General features: G+C 42.7%; 1 protein-coding gene across 35 annotated transcripts in view; it reads right to left on the minus strand.

The window, feature by feature from the left end:
• RBFOX1 (RNA binding fox-1 homolog 1) overlaps positions 1-25,486 on the minus strand; it is a 1,477,709-nt gene that overhangs the window by 85,171 nt on the left and 1,367,052 nt on the right. For 29 of the 35 annotated variants that reach the window (XM_082199142.1, XM_082199117.1, XM_082199122.1 and 26 more), the window contains 3 exons: positions 24,168-24,228; positions 18,095-18,148; positions 531-611 (listed from right to left, as the gene is read on the minus strand). In XM_082199142.1, coding sequence (XP_082055268.1) covers positions 531-611; positions 18,095-18,148; positions 24,168-24,228 — 196 coding nt within the window. The remainder of the gene's footprint in view (positions 1-530; positions 612-18,094; positions 18,149-24,167; positions 24,229-25,486) is intronic. The other 6 variants (XM_082199144.1, XM_082199130.1, XM_082199129.1 and 3 more) reach the window with 1 other exon arrangement.

Consider the following 25,486-nt stretch of genomic DNA (forward strand, 5'->3'; position numbering starts at 1 on the left):
GTACATTAAATTAACTCAAATTATTTGATTAATCAATTGTTAATTGTTTGAGTAGTTTTGTTAGTTTAAATGTGGAATTATGATTATTAGTACAACAGTAGCAGTAGTAATAGTATTTTGTGTAACTGGTGTAATTAGAAGCCTATTATGGCTTTAAGCGGTATATACTACTACTACTACTACTACTACTAATATGGTTTTGAATGTGGACTTTGCATTCTGTTTCTTACATTGCTTCCTTTTTGTTGGCACTTGTAAACTGCTTAGAGATTCCTGCTGAAATATGAAGCAGCACATAAATTAACTAGCCAATTAAATAAAAGTAAAACCACTTTCGGATGGTTGAAAACAGCAGCAACAACAACAAAAGTTAATTTCTTAAGCTTATCCCATGACAAACAGATCAGCAGCCAAACATTTGCATCACTTCTCTCTGTATATCACATTTCAACTTTGTGAGATATTAAGGGGCTGAAATTGACATTTCACAGGCAAAGCAAAAAAGAAAAGAGCTGCAATGACTGGCTTACTTGTGGACGTGTATACTAGTGAACTGGGGGCACTGTACATGGGAGATCCCTCTTGGTTTGCCTGGCACAGCAGCACCCTGCCTATGAAAGAGAGAGAGAGAGAGAAAGAGAGAGAGAGAAAGAAAGAGGAAGAAAAGAGAGCACGGTCTGAGTTTGGGAACACTCAAGCTAAATTAGTTAAGTTGAAAGAAAAAAAAAACCAACATGATGAGGCTATGAAAAGTGCATTGCGTTTGGCTGAAAAGAACCACCACCACCACCAAAACTTTTCCAGGTACACTAAAGCTTCAATCCTACCCCCCCACTTACCTGGGAGTAAGCCACACTGAAGTGAATGGGACTTACTTCTGAGTAGACATGTGACCATATCCAGCATTCTCTGCCTACTGGCACAAGAGCCCTTGCACTAACGGATGACGTTTAAAGGTTGTGCAACAAAGGTTATGCTAGCGGAGGCTTGATGCACAATAGCTGATTCTTGTTGTGTAACCCACTGCACAACAACCTTTTGCGAAATAGCTGTTTCTGGCTGTATAATCCACCATTTCCCTTGTGCAACTATGTCCCACCAGTGCAACAAGTAAACGAGTAAATGGCTTTCACTTAGCACTGACTGGGGCTGCAGCCTGCATTACATACTGACAATTTGACACTCCAACCATCCCAATGCAAAATATATATTAATTTCACATTGGGAGGCCAGGACAGGTGCACCGCCCTGAGTAGTAAAAGTGGCCACTTGCTCTCTCTCTCTCTTTCTCAAACTCTTTCCACATCTAGGCTGATGTTTATCAATTCTCCCCCCCCCAAAAAAAAAAGGTTGCAGTGGTCCAGACTAATGTTTATTCCATCCAATGACCAAGTATGGTGGCTTATTTTTCAGAGTGGAAAGTATTTTGAAGGGAAGGGGTTGTTTGCTTCTGTGAGCTCTCATTTAGAAAGGATGAGCAATACATTTTGTGGACTTTAACATGTAGTTCAGTTGCCTCCAGTGTTAAGATAACTGAACACAAAGGACTTGTATACCTTTAAGTATTAGACAAATGGGGGGATTTTAGACCCTTTTCTTATCACTGCATAAAATGTTCACTCTACCCAAGATACCATCTTCCTTTTCACCCCAGTTTGCTCTGTGTTATTAATCCTATGATTCTCTACACCTTACAGGATAGCTAAAAATGTATTTGCGCCCATACACCAATCATGCTGCTACACTCACCCCCAATTTATTCAACTATACTCATATTTTTACACAGCTCTTAAGGTTAACCCTTTCCCCACACCTCCTTTGACTATACAAGAACGAAATAAGAGTTTGGATGCTGGTTTAGGCCAAAGGCCTATGTGGTCCAGCATCTTCTTCCATAGTGGCCTCAATGGGAAGGCTGCAAGCAGAATCTGAGCACAATAGCACCCTCCTTACTTGTGATTTCCAACAATTGCCACTCAGAGGCATACTGCCTCCAATAGTGACGGTGGAACACAGCCATTGTTGCCAATAGATAAAAAAAACTGTGGGATGTATCAATTGTTACTCATACTCAGAGTATACCCATTATAATTAATAGACATTAAAGGGGGAAATAGAGCTGTGTTAAAACCATGTCCTCCAGTTTCTCAAAGGGCTTCTTCCTCTGCAAATGAGCCTTCTTATTTTCTGCCTCATTCTCTAGGCACTTGGAAATTTCTTTAGAATTTCAAGGGATGCAGATTTTGAGCATACTTTATCATTATGAGATGGCCAAGGACAGTGTGTACACTTTTCTTTCCATCAAACATTCCTTCGGCACTCTGCAGCCTCCTTGACTGCCCACACTTCCAGATCTGAAAAAGTCCCATGAGACGAGTCATCTCATGATGTCTTCTCCTGGATTTTAACTGAAATGTGGGCACTAAGGAAGGCTGCAGAGTGTGAACTGATTTGTTAGAATGTAAGAAAGAAGACTCACAAACACCTCATGGCCATATTGAAAGTAAGATAAGCACAGCAAAACCCTTATATCCAACCCATGCAAATGTCACTGCTTTGCTCTCTCCCCTTAGATAATTTTCAAATGTGCTTTCTTCTCTTATTAATTTTAGTGTTTTGTTGGAAGCTGCCCAGAGTGGCTGGGGAAACCCAGCCAGATGGGCGGGGTATAAATATATTATTATTATTATTATTATTATTATTATTATTATTATTATTAATGGGTAATGGTCAGGGGGAAAACTCTCAGAGGGATTTTTTTTTTGCCAGTGTTAAAAAGAAAGGTAAACATGATGTGATTGCAAGTGATGCTTCTAGGTAACATGCAGTTAGGCTCTAAGTTCTCTGGAATACTATTTTACAATGGTTTCCCAATCACACAGAGGGAACTCTCTGTATTTATAGCTGCCTATGCAGTGGCTCTTTAAATGTTCCAATGAATGTGTGTAGGTTAGGGCTAAGCATGCCACAACAATCCCATACCTCCTCACTCATTGAATGTGCAAAGGTGTTGATCAGAATCCCCATTTCATCCACACATTTGCCACTGAAATGGTTAATGAGAAAAATATCCTCATTAACTACCTTAATGGTAAAGACGCCAGGGTGACAAGATGTAACTAATTGCTCACTAGGTGATATTGGACATCCAATTAATCAAGGGACATTTTTTTAATGGTACTTTTGCATTTGTATATCCCGTTTCCACTGTTCCAAGCACTTCATGCACATTCGCTCAGTGATTCTCATAACAGTCCTGCCAAATAGATGGGATTTTACCCCTGTGATACAGATGGGCAACTGAGGCTGAAAGAATGGCAGCTAGGCCTTAAGGCAGGGATGTGGAACATTTTCCTTCTGAGGGCAATGTGCCAGTGGTAGGCGGGTCCAGGGGCAAAAGTGTAGGGGGGCAACAAATGCTAATTTACTCATACATCCTTCTCTACCCTCCATCTAGGAAAGCAAGAAGCATGATTGGAGTTCAAATGTAAACTACAAAAACAATTATGCAGACAGGAAGCCAGAAGGGCTGTGTGGGACTTTCCTGTGTTTTGCAATGTCATATACATATATAAACTATCTCCCTTTTGGATAGAAGTCATGGTTTTGCCCAATGTGCAATGAGTTCCTGGCTCCCTTGCAATGTTCCCTTTGAGGCCAAAGTAGCAGACCTGAAAAAGCTAAGGGAAGCAGAGATGCTGGAGGTTTGAGGCCTTCAGGGATGGTATAAGTGTGTCCCACTCACATGACGTTTAAGTTCCCTGCTCTCAGGGAGAATGAAAGTCTTGGGGACGGAGAGGGGCCATCTGAGGAAGAGGTAAACAGTCCCTTAGAAGGCTGATGTAAAGCTATGTTCTTGTGCCGATAATACTTCTCTGGAGGCAGGGGGATCATCAGGAACAGAGATAGTTGGGTGCATGGTGGGCATACAGAACACAGGGTGAATTGTCTGCCTGAAGCAAGGAAGCATTATCAAAATGTAAAGACAACTCTGGCGAAAACACCCAAGCAGGATGCAATCCAGGAATGATGAGGGATGTGATTTGGGAAGTGTCTTGAGGGCCAGAAGAGGAGTCTTGGAGGGCCACATTTAGCCACTGGGTCTGAGGTTCTGTCCCTTCTTTCTGAAAAGTGGTCTACCTAAACCTAGGAAGTTTTCAGATGAGGTGATGTTTGAAATGAAGAATACCAGATCGCAATACCAGAACACAATCTATTACGGTTTACAGAATATTATTATATTTCAAACATAGTTATTTCTCTCATTTGTTGTTTAGTTTGTTTCTTCTCTTGTAGCTTCTTTTTTCTTACAATAAAAAAGTCTGTTTCTTCGTTTCCAACCCATCCCACCCTTAGCAAATTTATTCCAGGATGCTGTTAGCAAAATGGATTAAGTTGCTTTCTAAATACATACAAATTAACCCGATATTGTTTAATATTACTTATGTTAATTATATATAGATGTTTCAAAACCTTTTTTAAAAAATAAAGCTGTTGCCATTTTTTAAAAAAAACAAAACAAAACACTAATAACGTAGTGTTGAAGTATTATCATACAAATGGTAAAAAAAAACCCCAGCTAGAGTAACAACTCTGATGATAGTTAATGCATTCCTAAAACTTCTGAGGAGCTGTTACAACCCATTACAGCTGAAATATTGGTGTATGAAAAATTAATAAAGCCAGCAGAAAATGGAATCCGGCATCTGCAGCAGCTATTTACATAGAAAGAATCACCCAGAATTAATTATGCTCTATGTTACATTCTAATGAGTTTTTCATTAAAATGTACACTATTATGGAAGCTAAACAAGGATTATTCAAAGAAAAATGCCAACAGCTGTTATTATTTTGAGAAATTAAAATTAGTTAATTGGTTATACATTTAGATCTAGGTCAGGGTTAATCGAACACTATTTATCATACCGTTAGCCTGTGTGTTTTGTAGGGGAAATAATGTCTACATCACCTTCTTCAGGGTCGTACTTCCCTGGAAGGAGCAGGTTCCAAGACAGCAGGGTGCTCCTGTGTCACTCTCTCTAGGTAACCTCAGTGGCAAGGAGTGCCTTTTAACAGCTCTTTCAGTAAAACAGGAGTATGGCAAAGTGGGGCTGCCCCTGAAGTTGGCCCAGAAACCGCAGGTACTGCAAAATTCAGCATCTTGACTGTTCATTGGGAAAGGATACTGATGTCATGCTATGCCACTGCTGCTGCCAGTTAGCTATCAGTCAGAGTTCAAGAAGCTGGTCCTGGTGCACAAAGCCTTAGGCAGCTTGAGACCAGGATACCTAAATGACTGTGGTGGTGGCTACGTGTCTTGATGGCTATATATAAAACCTTCAATATCTTTGGCAGCTTGCCTCTGAACGCTAGGCACTGGGGATCACGAGTGGATGATCCACCTATACATAGGATTGCCATTAAGTATGTGGGTTGTCCACCGTGAGAACAGAACTTTGGACTAGATGGGGCTTTGGCCTGATCCAACAGGGCTGTTTGCATGCTATTAAGGTGCAGTCTCACGCATGTATGTCATGAGGAATGCCTTGATGGATTTTCATGGGGGAGCATTAAAATTCACCATTCCCTGACAGAGCTGCGTCATGCAACATGGCATATCGTGTTCCTCAGTTCTTGAACTGCTGCAAATCACGAACCTGATCCAATGCATAGCCTTGCAAAGCATTAGCCACATTCCCAAAGATATTTCAAGTATCAAAGTCCTTTAGCTAAGCTTGTCCCTCCCAGTGGATCTCTCAAATAATTGGTGTTAAGGTACTAATCTGCTGAGGGAATACAGGGCACTGAGCAACTGTACAACAATGCTCTACATGTATTAATCATATTGCCAACAACTGTGCAATTACTGTTCAGACTTGAGAGCAGCCCTCAGGGGGAAGGGAGGAAACAATCATGGAGGTGATGCTACCAAGGATCTAGTGACTTGGATAGGGCAAAGTTTAAGTGGAAACCTGTAGACCAGACTGCTGACTGGGGTCAGTTACAGGGAACGTATTACTCCCTTGTTAAAACAACTTCGCTGGTTACCAGTCTATTTCCAGGCACAACTCAAAGCCCTATATGGCTTGGGCCCAGACTACCAGAAATATCACATTTCACTATATTAACCTGCTTGGGTGAGAAATTCCCCAGGTGAGCACCTTTTCTTTATTAGAAGCATGGTTGGTGGTGACACAAGAGAGAGCCTTTTCTGTGGCTGCTGTCATATTGTGCAATTTGTTCCCAATAGCACTAAGATTGGCTCCCTCTTTGCTATCCTTCTGCTGGCAGGTCAAGACCTTCCTATTCAGGCACCCTTTGAAATCTAAGGAACAGGGGATGCTGGTCACTGGGTTGCTGCTGGGGCTAACTGTATTGTAATTGCTGCTGTCAGGGCTGCCTCAGGTCTCAGCTCACAAAAGACCAACGCCAGGCTCTTCTTATATACAAGGCTGTTTATTGCAGTCCATTATCGGTTTCACAACCGGGGTGCGCAGCCCCGCGTCTCTTAGGCTAGACATTTGAAGTCCCCTCTGAATCGGTCCCGCCCCTATACCAGCTTAAGAGGCTTGTGCTAGTCCACCTCTTCCTGTCTTTCCTTTTCCGCAGGGTCTTTCTGCCCCCCTGGGTTCCTTCCCTCCTGCTCTCTCCTGAAGCGGATCCCTCAGATGCCTGTTCCCCCCTCCTTCGTGCTTTGGGGCCAGGCTCCTCCTCCGGGCTCTCTCCATTTCCGCGCGCCTCCACATTTGAACTTGGCGCACGTTCGCTACCCCTGACCTTCCTCTTGACACTTACACTACTCCCTGTACTACTCTCCGCCTCTTCCGGCAGGACGTCCTGCCCTGATCTCCTTCCCCTGTCTCCATCCTGCTCCGCTCCGTGTGTCACGCTGGGAACTCCTCTCTCTTCACTTCGTTCCTGCTGGGAAGCCGGTCCCGATCTCCCACTCCTACTCGGGGTTTCCCTGCTGCTTCCCTGCTCCTGGCAGGTTCCCCCTGTGACCCCCCTTGGCCTGACTAGGGGCGCTTCCTTCTGGGAATCCTCCGATTCACTTGAGAGACTCATGGAAGACCTCAAGTCATTGTCATCCTCTTCCTCACTGTCCTGGGATTCTTCCCCCTCGCTCTCCGTCTCCCCCCTCACCTGTGCCTCTGTCTCTGAACCCCTGACAGCTGCTTTTAAATGTATTTTACAATAATGTTTTTATTATGTTATAAGTCACCTGGGATTGCAGCTTGGGGGAGAGGAAGGATATAAATACATTTTCTGAACTGTCTTCAGAGACAGGCCTATGTATAATGTGTTGCAGTAATCTAACCTATAGGTTACCGGAGCATAAATAACAGAAGTTATGGTATCCCTATCTTTATAGAAGTGCAGCTGGACCACCAGCCGAAGCCACTGAGGCCACCTGAGCTTCAAGTGACAGCAAAGGATCCAGGAGTATTCCCAAGCTATGTAACCCCTCCTTCAGAGGGATGGTAACCTCATTAAGAGCAGGCAACCTCCCATCCATCCGGTCTAGGGAACCATCCACTGATAGTGCCTCAGTCTTATCTGGACTGAGCTTCACTTTGCTGGCTCTCATTTAGTCTATTACCAAGGCAAGATACTGGTCCAGCACTTCTACTGCCTCACCTGCAGATGTAAAGGAAAAGTAGAGCTGTGTGCCAACAGCATATTGCTGACAACTTACTCCAAAATTTCAGATGACCCCACTCGGTGGTTTCATGTAAATGTTAGACAACATGGGGGATAAATTGAACCCTAAGGAATCCCCACATTGAATGCTCCACTTTTAATGGGAGAAAATTCCAAAGACTTTATACACTAAATCCAGCATCTTGAAATTAGCCCAGTAGCTATGTGGCGGGCAGTGCAATTCTGCCAACAGTGGGGTAATGTTTGGGCAGTACAATGGTACCTCTGGTTACAAACTTAATTCATTCCAGAGGTCCGCTCTTAACCCGAAACCATTCTTAACATGAGGCATGCTTTCGCTAATGCTGCCTCCTGCTGCTGCCAGCGCGCAACTTCCACTTGCGTCCTGGGACAAAGTTCGCACCAAGGGGCATCTACTTCCGGGTTAGTGGAGCTCATTACCCGAAGCGTTCGTAAAGGGGGCGGTACGTAACCAGAGGTTCCACTGTATCCTCTCCCATTGAACAGTCAAGACAGTTGCATTTTGCACCAGTTGCAGCTTCTGAACCTACCTCATGGACAGCACCACACAGAGTGCATTGCGGAACTCAATGATCAACAAAGTCACCTGATCCCAATCTGTATAGGGTATTTTGCAACAAAGCCAGAACCTTACTGTGAAGTCCCCAGATCTACAGCTTCCCTTGGTTCAAGAAATTTGCATTGAATCACCCATCTGGCTTTCTATTGGCACTAGGCATGTACATTAATTTCGTAATTAATGAAACAAATGGGGGTACACCCCTTACGAAATAAATGCATTGGATTGGACGAGTTCCAAATGACAATCTATACATCCATTTCTACTAGTAACAGCAATAAAAGTGGCATTCAGTTTACTGCATTTCCCCAACAATTTACTAATTGTTAATTTCTGCATTAGAATACAGCTTTCGCACAATTTAGAAGCCACTTCCGGAAAACTAATGAAACATATCACAACCTTAGCGCTCATTTCTGTGTTTTTGGTTACAGGAAAGAAATCTGTTTGCAGTCTCCTTAACCATGAAAATTGTGGGAGAAAACGGACAAAATCTGGGACAGTATACCAGCATACAATTCTTTACTGTCATTTTCATGGAGGGACAGAAGCAGGTATGCGTGTAAAGGGTGAGTTACACCATGTCCCACTGACATAAATGAAATTTAGGGCAACATGCTGGCATATCAGTCTAAAAGCCCCAGTTCCATAGAACATGGGTAGGCAAACTAAGGCCCAGGGGCTGGATCCAGCCCAATCACCTTCTAAATCCAACCCGCAGACGGTCCAGGAATCAGTTTGTTTTTACATGAGTAGAATGTGTGCTTTTATTTAAAATGCATCTCTGGGTTATTTGTGGGGCATAGGAATTCGTTCTTTTTTCTTTTTCAAAATATAGTCCAGCCCCCCACAAGGTCTGAGGGACAGTGGACCGGCCCCCTGCTGAAAAAGTTTGCTGACCCCTGCCATAGAGCAGCAGTGTAAAAGGAACATTAGGAAATGGTAGTCAAGAGCTAGCATTACAGTCAGGGTAACACAACTACAGAGTAAGGGTGTGTGGGAGAATGTTGTTGAATGTGAATCTTCAGTCCAGCACCTGATGAATTGTTGGGAAATGCCTCTCACCCCCAAGAAAAAAATGAGGAAGTAGTTCCTCCCCCAAAGAGAGAGAAATAATGTTCTTGTCCCCAATTAGGGTGCAGAACTTTGAGAGACCAATTGCACATCGTTCTAGACTGCACCTCTATCAGCTGCAGAATCAGCTGGCTGTAAGGGGCAGAGCCATTGTGCTAGCTTTCTGGCAAGTGGGCGTTACCAGGGAGGAGAGGGGAAGGGGCAAGGAAGTGGGGGAATCTGTGCATTGTGATTGCAATGGTAGAGCCAATCTGGTGCTCACTTCAGTGCATTTGCATCTCATTGAACTCCCCACCACCATACCCCAATACCTCCTGGTAAGCAAAAGCGACCCACATACCAGGAAGCCAGTACAGAGGCTCTGCCTCACCCACCACGAAGCTTCTGTTCAGCATACCAATACTTGGATATGAGAAGCTCCAACAACCAACTTGAGCTTAAGAAAGATGCCTTGTCATGCTGAAAGAATTCCAGTGGTTCATTGTGCAACCCAATTACATGCCTTCTCATATGTAAATTCCATTAGAATCAATGGAGCTCACTCCCAGGTGAGTGGATTTAGAAATGTCATTAAACATTTCTTAGTTTTTGAACTTTTACAGCAACCTAACCTGTGAGAATAAGAAGTCTGCTTTTACCAAATAATTGTGGGCGCTGGAGGAAGACAGAAGTAGCCCTTGCCATTTATTACGATGCTCAAGGTTTTGGAGTTGATTTACATTGAGTGGCTCCACTTTTGACTTTAATTGTCAGCTTGGAGTTGTCAAGACATAACTATATCTTAAATTTGCATTGCATTTTTTTTTTTGGGGGGGGGGTCTCTGCACTTCCCACTTTTGTCTCTTGATCTTGTCTTACGGAGTAATTGAGCTCCATTCTAATTTTCTTCCACAAGCAGGGTGCTCCCCTTCCAAGGAAGTGAGTTATGCGTATTCAAGAGGTGCGTTGTATGAATCTTGTTAAGGTTTGCCGCCTTATAGCCTGCACTGATGGAATATTTAATCAAAGAAATGAGTTGGCAGTTATGATGTACAACACGGTAAAGGCTTGTGATGTGTGTCTTCACTGCCAATTGAGAAATGGGTGATTTCGTCATTCATCAGTGCCAGACTGACAGCTTTGTATAACCTTCTCCTTTCTTTCTTTCTTTCTTTCTCTGCCCTTAAAAAAACTTATCAAGATTCAAGATATTTTAAATCAACAGTTTCTTTGAAGATATATCATATTTATTTCCAAAGTGGCCAAATTTTTCATCATTTAGTAGTTGGGGGGGGGGAGGACTTCTCACTCTGACTATGAAGCATTTTGGATTTTCCATGCAACATTGTTTAAACATGACAATGTTGGGATCTAAAACACAACTTCCTTTACCTTGATGTTTACTGTCATGTTGCACTCTGTGGTTGACAGTCATCAGTCAACCTGGCATCAATCAAACAAGCCATCTCAACTATTTCAACACCACTCTGCACCAAATCTGTAAGATTATTTTACAGTTCTTTTAACATCACCGCAGCATTTTTTTAGCCTGTGTTCCAGTAAACTTTGAGGTTTCATGGAAATTTATCAGTGGTTCCTCAATGCTGGGGTGGGGGCGAATCTACAAAAGAGGATAAACTTTGACAGCTTGTCCACTACTACAAGTCTCTCCCTGAAATGCAAAGATACAGCTATGGTCATTAATGCAAAAATCATAGTTCATTAGTAGATTTGCCTGCAGAGGGTCCTGGGTTCAGCCCTCCACATCTTCAGGGAGAGTTGGGTATGTTCAATGGCAGAAATCTTGGAAAGCCAGTGCCAGTCACTATAGACAATACTGAGCTAGATGGACCAATAAGGCAGCTCCCTATATTTCTAGGAGTGTATGGGTGTGCATTATGCATACTCAATTCACATAGAACAATTCTGAGGCCCAACAGCACTTTCTGCACACTGAGTGAACTGAGGTGGGTGCCATAGGGGACTTCCCAGAATACCCTACAAGAGGGGTGGTGAAACTTTTCTAGCCCAAGGGCCAGCAATCCCTTCTAGGCAACTTTCCGAGGGCCAGTCATGAGTCATGGGTGAGACCACCCTAAAAAACACAGCACCCCAAGGGTGGCCCACCTTTATGTTCCACCTTTCCTGGGAGAAGTTCAAGGCAACATACATGGTTTCCTCCTCTATTTCAATCTCACAACAGACATGTGGAGAAGGTTAGGGCAGAGGATTAGTGACCATTCCAACGTCACTCAGAAAATGTCCTTTCTGAGTTGTGATAGGAACCAGCGTCTTCCTCACCATCTAACCATTCCATCACATTGCTGTCTTTCATGAGATTTCACAGTCTTATCCTGAAGTCATCTTCAGTTATGATTCTACATCTCAGATGCTAATCCTACCCTTTTTAACCAACACACCATATTGTAGCTGTCATGTCATAGGGATAGCACTGAAAAAGTCTTGGATTCAAGGCATACTCTAGCAACAAGGAAGGCACTATGTTAGCCTCAGCTCCCTATATGTAAAAAGGGGAAATAATAATGACCTAGCTTTATGTTTCTTTGTTATTTTAAATAAATAAAGTTACAAAAAACAACAACCATGACCCACTTCCCGGAGCTGTTGAATAGCACACTCCAAGAACAGATAAGAGCTCTGTGATGGTCTATTGTTGTAAAAGGAACTTTAAACATGTACTTTGGAAATCGTATTCTTTCTTTGGAAATGGAGTATACTAATATTTCCACTAGAGCATTGTGACCTGAACAAGTTCCTTGTGTTTCCACAGGTCATTTAACACAGGGATTTTCATGTGCAGTTACAAAACAAAACTAGGTCTAAGTCAACTTTATTGTTGCCTCAAAACTGACAATTTTGGGGGGTGGGTGGGTGAGTGTGCTCTCACTGTACTTTGTCTCATTACTCCTCCATCAATGAGTTGAATTACAACTCATTACCAAACTTAAAACCATGGAGAGACCTGGTTTGAACAAAGACATTGGATTCTTATCTCACTATACATGACTAAGCTATTTCTCACCTTCTCACCCCTTGCCTTTTCCTGTAAGACCTATTACAGTCGTTAAGAGTCGTCAACAGGCTCATCTCAGCTATCTGCCTATCTCCCATTCCCACCACCCTTCTGAGTAATACCCCTCCCCACCTTCTCACTATATAGAAGGATCCGACAACTTCTGTTTCAGTGTATCTGAAGAAGTGTGCATGCACACGAAAGCTCATACCAAGAACTAACTTAGTTGGTCTTTAAGGTGCTACTGGAAGGAATTTTTTTATTTTGACTATGGCAGACCAACATGGCTACCTATCTACTCCTCCATCAAGGCCACACTCATCTCTATACTCTCCTTGAGAGTTTTTGGCTGGCTGAAATGGGTCACTGAACTGTGATAATGCCTCTTACTTGCCTGGGGAGACAATGAAGAGATGTGAGTAGGGTGTGGGGGTGTATAAACCACTGTATAAACCACTGGCTTTTGTATGGCTGGAGTGTAGTCTACTGTGCAAAGATAACAGTTAACATCCACTGCTCTGCCCACCTCTGGCACTGCCTACCACTAGCTTGTGTCCAAGAGCAAATGCATCCTTCAAACCAAAAGGGGGGGGGGAGGGGAAGCTTTGCCACTCCTGATCTAAGGCATGCATCCATACCAGTAATTAGAAGAACACCAGAAGAAACTCTACATCTTTTATTGGCAGGGCAGACATTATCATTTGCACTGCCAAATTAATACCATTCTAATGGTAACTATAGATTCCCGTTAGAAGGGCCAAATACCCCAGGCTTGACTATAAAAATTCACCAGGGAACTTCATGAGGCTGCATGCCAAAATCAATAACCTGCCATTTTTTAAATTAAGAGACAAAATAAATGTTAGAGGAAAGTCCAGTAAATTAAGAAAATTACCTTCTAGAGAGATTGAAAGTATTGATTTTAATGTTCAAAATATGTGAACTCTTTGTGGCCTACTCTTTGAAGGCAATTAGAAACTGGACAGTTAATTCAACAGAAGCTTGAGAGAAAAAAAATCGATGATTATACTATGGGCATATTATGATATTTGTCATTAACCCAAAGCCATTTCTATCAAGTGACCAAGGTCTCTGATTTATCTGTTCAGGATGGGCTCTGTTTGACTAAGGTGGGTACATAGTAAATTTGATTAAAGTTACAGCAACACTGTTATCTAGAGCTGAAGACAGATGTATGACAAAACAAGATATTGCTCCAGTCTTCCTTCATGTCCCAAACTGTCTGGCGCAAAAGGGTAGGCCAATAATATTGGCCTACTATCTGCACTTTCTAGAATCAATTTTCTAGAAAAGCTTTCCCAGCTGGAGAACTGGATCTTTACAGGGGTTTTGTCTTGTTTCAAATGTATTTGCTATTTTTGAGTTTTGATTTTTTTTCAAAAAAATGTCTTTAGTGTACAGTGCCCATTTAATAAATCAATAATATTAATAATAATTTTAGGACTAACTTTTTCTATTATTTTAAGCAGTTTTAATCTGTTTTTAATACTGTATCTTATTGCATTTAAATAGTACTATTGTGTTTCAATTGTAACCAGCCCTGGGACCTTAGGGTGAAGGGTGGCTAATAAATTGTAACAGCAGCAGCAACAGCAACACAAATTGTACTTCTGAGAAGACATCCACATGCTGTTAAAGCCATATTAATATATGAATTTAAATACTTGGATGCTTTAAGAAGCAAACAAAAACACCTCATATTAATGCAGAAACAGAACAGAATGGGTAAAAAAATACAAAAGTAACGAAGACCAGAAATAGCTGCATCCATCTATCTCTTGTGTGGGAACAAGATGGACATAAGTTCGGATCTGGCAGGACTTTTCTTATGATCTGACGACATACTACTGAAGCAGAGGCCCCCCGTTCTTCTCACAGAGCTACAGTTCTGAGAGTGGTTTACCAGTCAATTCCTCTCCCCAAGGAACTCTCAGTTCCCAGGATTCTTTGGAGAAGGCATAACTGTTTAAAATGGTATGATACTGCATTAAACATATAGTGCAGCTGGTCATCCAGCATTCGCTCAAAAGCCTCTAATAAAGAGGAGACCGGCTCCTTCAGAGGCAGGCTGTTTCACAGTTGAACAGATGCTCTTCCCAAAGGTTCGACAGAAGCCAATTTCTTGGAATTTACACCCATTGTTCAATCCCTAGCCTCCAGACCAACAACAACAAACCAGATCTGCTCCATCATCTATCTGACAGCCATTTAGGTATTTGAAGATGGATATTGTATTGCCTTTTTTTGTAATCTCTTGTCCAATCCCCCAGACCTTCCACTGGACTCCATCTTCAGGCTCCTTCACACAGACCATCCCAGACCCTTCTCCATGTAGGGTTTACTTTATTTTCTTACATTTATATATTCCACCCAAGGGACATACATACATATATACATACATGAGCCTTTGATTGGGCCCAGACCTCCATAGCTAAAGCAAGCTAAAGACATAAAGCATCATGTCTGTGCACAACTATGTGTGAACTGAAGCTCAGGTTGGTTTTTTAATGGAACTATACAACTATATGTTGAGTAGATTTGTTTTTATACTAACAAAGACAATTGCTACAATTTATTTACTAGCTAAATGCCCATTGATGGCAGCATGAAGGGAATACTTTAATATTTGAGAAGACTCCTTTGGCAAGGAGGGGTGCTATGTCCTCTGTGCATAATGAGACATCCCCATGTGCATGTACATACACACACACACACCTATGGGACATACACACCCTTGTGTAAAGGCTGGAGGATGGGTCTAGCATTCACCTGAACAATATCCCGAAACACAGAATTTTGCTGATTTGCTCACATACTTAGGCTTGCCATACGTCAGGAAAATTCCCGATTTCCTGGTTTTGGGTGTAAAAATAGGCATTTTGCAGAGGGGCATTTTGCAATTGGCAAAATGTCGGGGAAATCCTGATGTATGACAAGGTGGTGGAAAAAGCAGCAGAAATAGCTCCAAAAGCTGTGCCCCCCCTTTTTTTTTACTTTTTGAAATACGGCAACCCTACTTATACTGGGGAAAGCAAAAAAAGTGCCCTTGGGAGCACTACTGAGGTCAGGTCTGAGCCAACTTCCTGCTTCCCAGCTCTACCCAAGGTGCTGCTTTTTGGACATGCTAACCAGCATGGTCGGTGGTTAGGGATTGTGGGAGTTATAGTTCAAGAACACCTGGGGACCCAAGTTGAGAAAAGCAATGCTAGTACTGCTCCAACCTGCAGGTAGACAAACAGATGACAGACCATATGCTGTTTCCTTTTACCCAAACAGCATGTAGCATTGGAGAGGGGTAGGAAATTTAAAGAAATGAAATGATTCACCACAATGAATTAAATACTTGAGTGCATTGGATAGTTCCTTACTGGAGGAGGGTGGGATTGCTTCTGCCATCGTGGGTTGGGTTGGACCTAATGGGGCATTTCTGACTTCTGACTAAGCGTGTTCTCCTTCATGGAGAGCACGTGTTGCGGTGGGGGCCACTAGGACACTCCAAAGTTGGGGGTGGGCTAATTGACCATTGGCCACTGATGCAATTGGGGCTTCCCTTGTTGTTGGGAAGAAGTTAATGTTGCCATTTGTTGACTGACAGCCAGAAATGCTAAAACTCCTTGCACGAGGCTAGGGCTTCCTCTTTTCACCCATGCATCGGATTGCCCATCCCCCCCTCCCTAGAATTAGGGTTGTTCGCTTTGACCTTGCTATGCCTGTCATGGGGTTGTCTGCTCTTGGGGCAGGGGCCCGGTAGGAATTTTGTCCATCTGGCTGATTGGCTGGGGCCATTTGGTTTTTGCCTACTGCATAGCAAATCGTCACAACTTGTAAGGTTGCGGTTAGGCATTGGTTTATGGTTTGGTTGGTTGAGGGGCATGGATTGGCTGTGCCTGCCCCTCTAATGCTGCTGCTGCAAGAGATTCTGTTAAAGGAATCGGGGGCTAACTATTGCTTGTCCACTCTGTCAAGGGGGCTCGGGCCATAGCAATGAGCTCCTGGTTGCATTTGGGGAGGGCTGAGGGCAGGTTCCCTGCTCCGTCGCTACCCCCAAGTGTATTCCCCTTTTCTGACTTTCGCATCGTGTGGAATGTCAGTCTGTCCCCCATGGTGGGGGCAGACAGTCGCAACCAATGCCTAAGCAACCACTCACATTTTTGTATTTTAATAAAGTTGTGGCCAAAATTATGCCAAAAACCTTAAACAAAAAATTCTGTGTGATGTGTGAGTTATTGGGGTGGCCCTTTGGACCTCGACACGCAATTACATTCCTCAACAATTCTTGAAGGATAGAGTGAAGCCTCATGTAAGCTCTGGAATGAATTATAATTGGCAGGCACAACTCCACGTTGCCAGGGACAAAAACCTGCCCTGGAAAATGTCATCCCTGTCTTGAATTATTTGCCCAAACTTGTAGTCCTTGTTGGGAGACATTTCCTTGTCCCCATCAGTAACAGGCAGTGATGTGGTATGAAGCACAGGGAAATGTACAATCTGATGATCAGCCTGAAGGCCACGTTCAGTTCTGAACAAGGATAACGTGCCAGTGGTGGGAGTGGCCAGAGGCAAAAGCAGGTGGAGCAACACATGCAAATTGTGCCTTTGGTACAGGTAAGGTAGATCGTTTCTACATACAACCACACACTTTATCCCTCATCTTGGACAAGCAACAGGCACTATCAGAGTTCAAGGATTCATTTCAGTCAGGCAAAAACACCAGAGGGGTATGTCCTGGGGAGAGGGGCCATGGCCTTGAGAGGGGCATATTCTCACACAACTTGGCATGACACCCCCACCCCTAATCTATGCACAAAGGACTACTAAACATTGTGGAGGGACCAGGGAAAATGTGACACAGGGATGCTTCTTTTTGACACTAGCCTTCTGTCTTCAGTAATGTGCAGCTCTTAATCTTCCAAATACAGTCATATCTTGGATCTCAAACGCCTCGGCTCCCAAACAAATTGGCTCCCAAACAATCGAAACCCGGAAGTGAGTGTTCCAGTTTTCTAACGTTGTTTTGGAAGCCAGACATCTGACAGGACTTCCTGCAGCCAATCAGAAGCCAAGCTTTGGTTTCCGAACGTTTTAGATGTCGAACGGAGTACTGGAATGGACTGTACAGTGAGGGGGGGTATTTGATCCCCTGCTAAATTTGCACCTTTGCCCTCTGAAGAAGAAATGACCAGCCCATAATTTTAATGGTAGGTTTATTGTAGCTGTGAGAGACAGAATAACAACAGGAAAACCACATTAATCTCTGACTTTTGTCTTCTGGGTTTCTGGGGCTTTTCCTGTTGTTATTCTGTCTTTCACAGCTACAATAAACCTACCATTAAAATTATGGACTGGTCATTTCTTCGTCAGAGGGCAAACAGGCAAATTTAGCAGGGGATCAAATACTTTTTTCCCCTCCCTGTGTGTAGCCAGTGTCATGAACAAAGATAAACCACGTGTTACTAAGATCCGGACAACAATGAGCAGAGTCATATGAGTAGACCTATTGAAATTAATGATTTAATTGTGCTTATTAATCTCAGTGGAATTGCTCTGACTAAAGCTTAGTTGGCTGCACTCCTCAGTGTACCATTTCCCTTTCTTAAGCAAATAAAATGCATGCCAATTATATACTTAGCAAGACTGAAACTCAACTTCCCAAGTGTATTAATAGATATTATGGAATGCAAGAAAATCACTATTTGGGGTGAAGCTGTTCCAAAACACCCACAAAATGCATGGTATCTGCTTACCTGCATAGAATTCTGGACTATAGACAGCACCCACCACTGGATTTAATTTCCAACCTACAGTAAAGACATAAAAAAACCAAAAGAAAATACACTAGGGTTATAGTGTGGGATCATAAATATTACAAATTGCTTTGTTTATTTGTTTTTAAATGTGACAGCTCATAAAAATGGTTGTAACTGAAGGTAGTTATATGCTTGATGGCAGTTTGGAAGAGATGGTCCAAGGGGTATCCCTTTAATATCATCTGGATATGCAAAATGAAACATGAATAGCAGTAAATTATCATGATTTAATTTTGCTGCTGTTGTTTATTTATTTTATTTCTCCTTTTATATACGTAAAAATGTAATGCTACCACTGTGCAGCCCCCATTGGAAGATTTGTAGTGTCCCATCATAATCCTGGATTTGCACGAAATCAAGGTGGGGGAGTCAAAAGAGAGGGCAAGATGCACAACAGCAGTGGCTATGATATGGGGGAGGTGGCAGATTTAAGAACATGGAGAAGGGTGTTGGGGGAAAATATTTTGTGCTTGTTGGTTTCTGTGTTATCTCTGCAATTTCTCTTTGTTTGTTCAACGTTAAGAACAAAAACTCCAAATGGAACAACTCCCACGCAAATGTTTCCCCATCCCAGCTTTACTCAAAACTCTGCTATTGTTTAAAAGTTCTATTTTCCTCTCAATGTCTTTCCATCCCAACTTTACTCAAACCCCTGCCATTGTTAAAAACGAATTTCCCCCCTCTAGCCTTCTTCCCTTCTCACTGTACTTAAAACGTCTCCCATTTCTCAGCTTCCTCATGTGTAGATTCAATGTAGTAATTTAGAAGACCAAACAAACACTCATGTATGTGCAATATCCATCAAAAGAATGGAATCTTCTCTAACTGGGCAAACTAACTTGTGGGCTTCCTCTTAAGACTGCATTCATCTGAAAGCTACAGTCACATAAATCTTCATGGGGTGTGCATGCAAAGAGGACTACAGAATAGGGAGGAGAATGTGGCAGGGAAATGGGATTGGTCTGTGTATAAGGGAGAAAAGGATGGAAGAGGAGAGGAGGAAAGGGCTGAAGGTGAAAAGCAGAGTGTCCCCCAAAGAGGGAATAGACGGCGTAGGCACGGGGTAAAGATGAAAGCAGAGACATTGAAGGATATGCAGAATAGGAGGAGATGGTGGCTTCATGGTTGCACGCAGCCCCCTGGACCCTATGCAGCACCATTAGCACAGGCTTGGCTTCGCCTTCCCCAGGTGGGATACCTGGAGGTCTCCGCCTACCTCAGCCAGTTGCCCAATCCCACCTGGGGAGGCGTTGCCAAGGTGATCAGGCCAGGTAGGGGGAGGGACCACAATAGGGGGATGATCTTACCTGGAGGTGCTTAGCAGTTGCAGTGTATGGGAGGAGGGAGATGCAGCACATTACCATGCTGGTGGTAGGAGGAGGGAGGAGGAGGAGGAATGGACATGAGGTGAAGGTGGTGCAGAGCAGGGCTGCAGAACAGAAGTGGCTTCAGAAAAGCAAACTTAGCAGTTGCATGGAGTGAGAAGGCAAAGCTCTAGATGGTTAATGTGGGGTGAATGGCAGGGGTACTGGTGAGAGGGACAAGCAGGTGTAGATGTGTATGCTTTCAGTTTTAACTATTTATTGCATTCTGTAGAGAACTTAAGAGTCTGTTTTGGTATTAAGCAAATTATAAATGAATACATTCTCCCAATGAAATAATAATGTTAACTTTTTAAAAAGTCTTTCTGTGTTTTATATTTAATTTTGTGTGCGTGATTTGCAGACGTTTCGTTTTGATGTAAACCACTTTGAGGTTATTTTTTGATAAGATAAAATGATAACGGCAACAGCAACAACATCATGGTGAATCATATCAACATTTCTGTGCAAAAGGGCTATAAACAGGTGAGGTGGGTGTCAGCCAGGGAAAGGGCTTTCTTAGTCGTGCTTTGCTATCTGTGAACATCTGAAGAGCCTGGGCTGCTGGTTCTGGCTAAAGGTCCATCTAGTCCAGCATCCTGTTCTCACAGTTGCCACCCAGATGCCCCAATGGGGAGACTGCAAGAAGGACTCAAGCACAAGAGAAACCTCCCCTCCTGTGGTTTCCAGCAGCTTAAAAGCATTGCTGCCTTTGACCATGAAAGTAGAACATTGACTTAGGGTTAGTAGCCATTGACAGCCTTGTCCTCCATGAATTTGTCTAATTGTCTATGCTAGGGGTAGTCAACCTTTTTATACCTACCGCCCACTAATGCATCTTCCTTCATGGTAAAATTTCATTACCTCCCACCAGTGCTCGATGGAAGGAGGATTCAGCTTGTGCCGTAGAACCCTCTACCGCCCACCTAGAATCCTGAAACGCCCACCAGTGGGTGGTAGAGACAAGGCTGACAACCCTTGGTCTATGCAATCCTTGATATCATCTGCTAAGAATGTTTGCACAAACTGCTCAATTTTTTACTGCATATTGCACAATTCTACTTTTGTCTTCTTCTTATTATGTTCCTGTCATCTGAATTATGTGAGTGTGGTCTTCATTGTTAAATTTTATCTTATTTATCCTCTGTGGTGCCTAAAGAATATGAAAGATCTTATAAATTTAATAACAGAATAAAATTAAGTGTTTAATTTCAAAAAGCTTAATTTTCCAGAATACCATTATAATTTTATTTCCTAACAGTATAAATCCAAAATATGAGCAATTTGGCAGATTTTTCACACCTGTCAGCCCTTTCTGTCAGAAGAGGTTGAGAGATACCCACGGATTTCAAGTTATACTAATGGTGCCTCAATTTGTCCAAGACAGGAGATGGGTGGGTGGGGGGGAGAGACTATTCTGGAAGATGCAGATCGATGATCTCAGCTGAAAGTCACTCTCATATTTCATTTTCTCTCCAGTCCCGATTTGATGGCTGTATCATCTAACTTGGTGAAGCTCACACAGGAAACACTTCATTCATCATGAAAATAACAGCAATTAAACTTTACTTTGTCTTGTCAATGAGGTATGTGCTGGCCCATAACTGTGTGGGTTAATCAAGTGTGAGGAGAAGCTTGACATATACGAGTGAGGAACTGCCAAGGAACCCAGTGTTAGCGGCTGGAGGAGGTAAATTCACCACCGTGGGTGTAATTCTATGAATTTGTCTTGCTGTCACAACACTCATCTCTTCAGGTTGAAACTTTTGGAGGAAGGAGGTGGGGGAGGGAAAAAAATGTCCTTCATGCAGACGTAAAGGAAGAGCAACTGAAGGAGGTGAAGCAATAGATCAGCAACAGAACACGTGCTCAGCATTCAGAATGTGCCAGGTCCAAACACTGGGACCGGAGACTAAAAAAAGTCAGATAGCAGGGCGAGCAAAGACCCCGTGGCCAGAGGCCCTGGAGAACCACATCCAGGTGGTATAAACAGTGCTGGTCTAGATGGAGGTTGGTGCTCAACTGGGTGTGGTAAGGTGAAGGGCAACAGTAGGTGGTACCAGAAACAATGGCAGCCAATAAAAACTGATAGGCATTCTAAGAGGATGGAGGATGAAAACATTCCATTCAAGAAATAATCCAAAGGAGCAAGGCCAGTTAGATCCACCACAACTTGAAGTGAGGGCTGGGAGAAATCCCTGTCTGAAATGCTAGAGAGCCACTTCCAAGCATTATAGCCAATATTAAGCTAGATGGACCAATATCTGACTTGGTATAAGGCAACTTCCAATGTTCCTCTGTGGACTTTAAAAACGTAGCAAAGCAATGCAGTAATGTGAAAGCCCAACTATTTGAAGGGTGCTGGGAACTGTTAGGGGACCCTTATTCCTCTGACATAGCTACAATTCCCCAAGTAGTTTAATAATCAATCCCTCAAAGCAGGGGACTCTGGGAACTGCAGCTCTGTGAGGGGAACAGAGGGGTCTCCTAATAGCTCTCAGCACCCTTAAGAAAGTGCAGCTCCTGGGATTCTTTGGGGAGAGCAATAACAGTCTGAAGTGGTATGATACTACTTTAAATGTATAGTGCAGATGGGACCCCTGTCTCCCCACTCCCACGCACAGAGCACATTAATGTCATATCTGACTCATGTGTTGGTTCCAAAGCTAGTAACGTGCATTGATCCAATCAAACATTCTGTCTCTCTCTCTGTCCCCTTCTAAATGCCCCTTCTAAATGCCACAGGCAGCCCCCTGTTTATGTGTGTTCAATATGTGTGCGACCTTGTATACCCGCATTGCGCTGAACCTGGAAGTCACCTGGAAACATCATAAAGACATCACTGAAACATTGCTAAAATGGCAGAACAGGGTGAGGTGGGGGCAGGGCAGAGCGGGGATGGAACTGGGGTTTTGCAGGCTTTTTCAGGGGGTTTCAATTATATGTGATTTCACCGACAAGTGCGGTATCTCAGAACCAGGGCTTTTTCCCCAGGGGAAACTCACGGGAATTCAGTTCCGGCATCTCTCAGGTGGGTGCCATTGCCAATGTAAGAGAAAGAGGGAGGTGTCCATGGTGTGTTCCAGCACCTCTTTTTCTAGGAAAATAGCACTGCTTGGAACGTAACCCCTGCATAAATGAGGGGCTGCCTGTATTTCAGAAATGCTTGGGCAAAATGAAATTATGACTATTTGCGTAAAGGTAAAGGGACCCCTGACCATTAGGTCCAGTCACGGCTGACTCTGGGGTTGTGACGCTCATCTTGCTTTATTGGCCGAGGGAGCCGGAGTACAGCTTCCAGGTCATGTGGCCAGCATGACTAAGCCGCTTCTGGCGAACCAGAGCAGCGCATGGAAATGCCGTTTACTTTCCCGCCGGAGTGGTACCTATTTATCTACTTGCACTTCGTGCTTTCAAACTGCTAGGTTGGCAGGAGCAGGGACCGAGCAACGGGAGCTCACCCTGTCACAGATTTGAACCATCGACCTTCTGATCAGCAAGCCCTAGGCTCTGTGGTTTAACCCACAGCGCCACCCGCATCCCATTTGACTATTTGCATAACTTGGACCAAATATACGCAGATAGAGGTGGTGTAGGGGAGGGAGAAAAATAAGAGGGCTACCCCTGGAAAAAAAGCAGAAGAAATTCCAGAGCTTCCTCAACACCATGATTTATTGTTACAAGCTTAATAACTATATGTCAAACTGCAAGTGCTTATTTTATTTTACTTTTCATTTTACCACAATGGGGAGAGATAAATATGACACGGTCATTAAAAAATAAAGCCACCCGCCTCTCTTTCCCCCACTTTCGATGATGGAAGCCATCTCATTAATGAGCTCTGAAAAGTAGGGGAAAGGGGGAAAAGAAAACCAAGGTCCATTTTATTTCATGGCTGATGCCTGCCTCTGCTGGTGATGGGGAGCTGGCTTTATTGATCAGCTGTGTAAAGTTTCCCTTTCATCTTTTTTTTCCTGGAGGGGAGTCAGGGAAACAAGGTATTTGTTCAGAAAGCGACAGGGTTATAGACACAGGCCAAATGGAAAGCTCTGATATGTCTAATTCTGAAGCTTCAAGAAGCATTCAGAGGCTCAAACCAACTCCAGAAAAGCCAACCAGGAAAGGTGGTGGTTGTAGTAACAGTTTTCTGCCACAGCAGAACATGGAAGGACAAGGAAAGTGCAGAGTTGCTTCCAAAGCAAGTTGGTTATGACTAGGGCTGCCATATTTCAAAAAGTGTTGAGCTTTTTTTAACACTTGCAACATGGGTTGCCATACATCCGGATTTTCCCAGACGGCTGAATCCTGGCTATGTCCAGGAAAGGCAGATGGGTGATTGGTTTGAGGGAGAGCTTTCTCCAAGGTAGAAGAGAGTTAACTTGGCTTCCCAGTGGGAGATGGAATGATGTGGATCATGTCTGTAATGGGAGCATGATTACAACTTATAAAAGTGATTGATGGATATTGGGTGATTTTGCTATTTTAGATTGTTTATATTGTTTTGTTGTATTTCTTGTGCATTTTTCGTATCTGTCTTTCCCACCGATCTGCCATTAGCCACTTTGAGTCAAAAAAGCAGTATATAAATAAAACAATAACAAGAACATTGGAAAAGGAATACCCCCAGAACACACATTTCATGTACTTACCATTCGTATAAGGGTTGACTGTTTTCTTATTTGTCATGACTCGAGCTGTTGCATTATTTACCTAAGCACATAGAAAAGTAAATCAGTGCCATTTCTTCAATAGAGGAATGTCCATGATACTAATGAAAGGCATGCATTACTATTGGTATTAGTCATGTATAAATGCAATTTAATATATGCCCCCCAAATAAAAAATAATAAGAAATAGCAGAAAGTGCATAACAAAAGGGAAAAAAACTATTTATAATTACATTTACTGTCATTGCCATTTGTATATATATAAAAAAACACTTCCAAATCATTTCAATAAAATAACATCATCTCCTTTAAACTTTAATAAAGAGACATTAAAAGCAAATTAAAAAAGGTTTTGCATAATTGAAGATTTAAAAGCATGCATCTTGTTCCATGGTAACACTGAAACAACAAAATATTTCAAAACAGAAAAAAGGAAAAACACTGTATGAAGGGGCATGCAGTGGAGTAGAAGGGGGGAAGAGACAAGGTACAGGGGGAGAAATTAAATTTCCAAAAGGAAGAAAGGAAGGAAATAAATAAATAAAAAGGACAAACGGATCTTAGCATTGTGCAACATAACCCTTTCAAAGAGAGGATTCATTGGGGAAAGCAACATGTAGCATTCAACACTGGGAAGACATGAGCCTCATTTGATTCATTGCAAGAAAACTAACAAAATCATTCAAGCTTTCAAAACCACAGCTAACAAAAGGATAAAAAAGAGGGTGCATTATTTAACACGATATGGAAGTTAACAATCTGAGTAAGATGTGCGCAAAAGTCATATCCTCAATCCAGTCAGTGTCTCCAAGGCTTGCTTAAAACAGACACTCAAATTTACAGGCGTACCGATATAGATAAAAAAATATAGAGAAGAGAGCATCAAGAAAACTTAATACGACAAGTCAAAAAAATCCACGTGGTATATATATATATATATCAGCGCTTTAAAAAGATACGTGAAACGGCGGATGGACTTTCCCACTTACCATTCAGCACCATCGCCAGCATGGGGTATGTATACAGTTACCATGGTTACTGAGAGTTTGGTGAGGGCCCTAAGCGCTACCGTCGAAGGAGGGGAAAATGGAAAAGGCAAAACATGCAACATCTTACTCAAAAGACGACAGCATTTTCAATTGGTTTTTGTTTTTTTCTCGCTCTCTTTTTCTTTTAAAATTCTAACAAATACAATTCAGTGTTGAAGGGGATCCAGTGGTGGTATAAATAAATATTCATAGGCTTAGCCCCTCCCATTACACCCCCAATGGAAAATTTAACTGGGAACTTGTCCAAAATGA

The sequence above is a fragment of the Podarcis vaucheri genome (genome assembly GCF_965113315.1).
Source record: "Podarcis vaucheri genome assembly, chromosome: 14".
NCBI lineage: Eukaryota > Metazoa > Chordata > Lepidosauria > Squamata > Lacertidae > Podarcis > Podarcis vaucheri.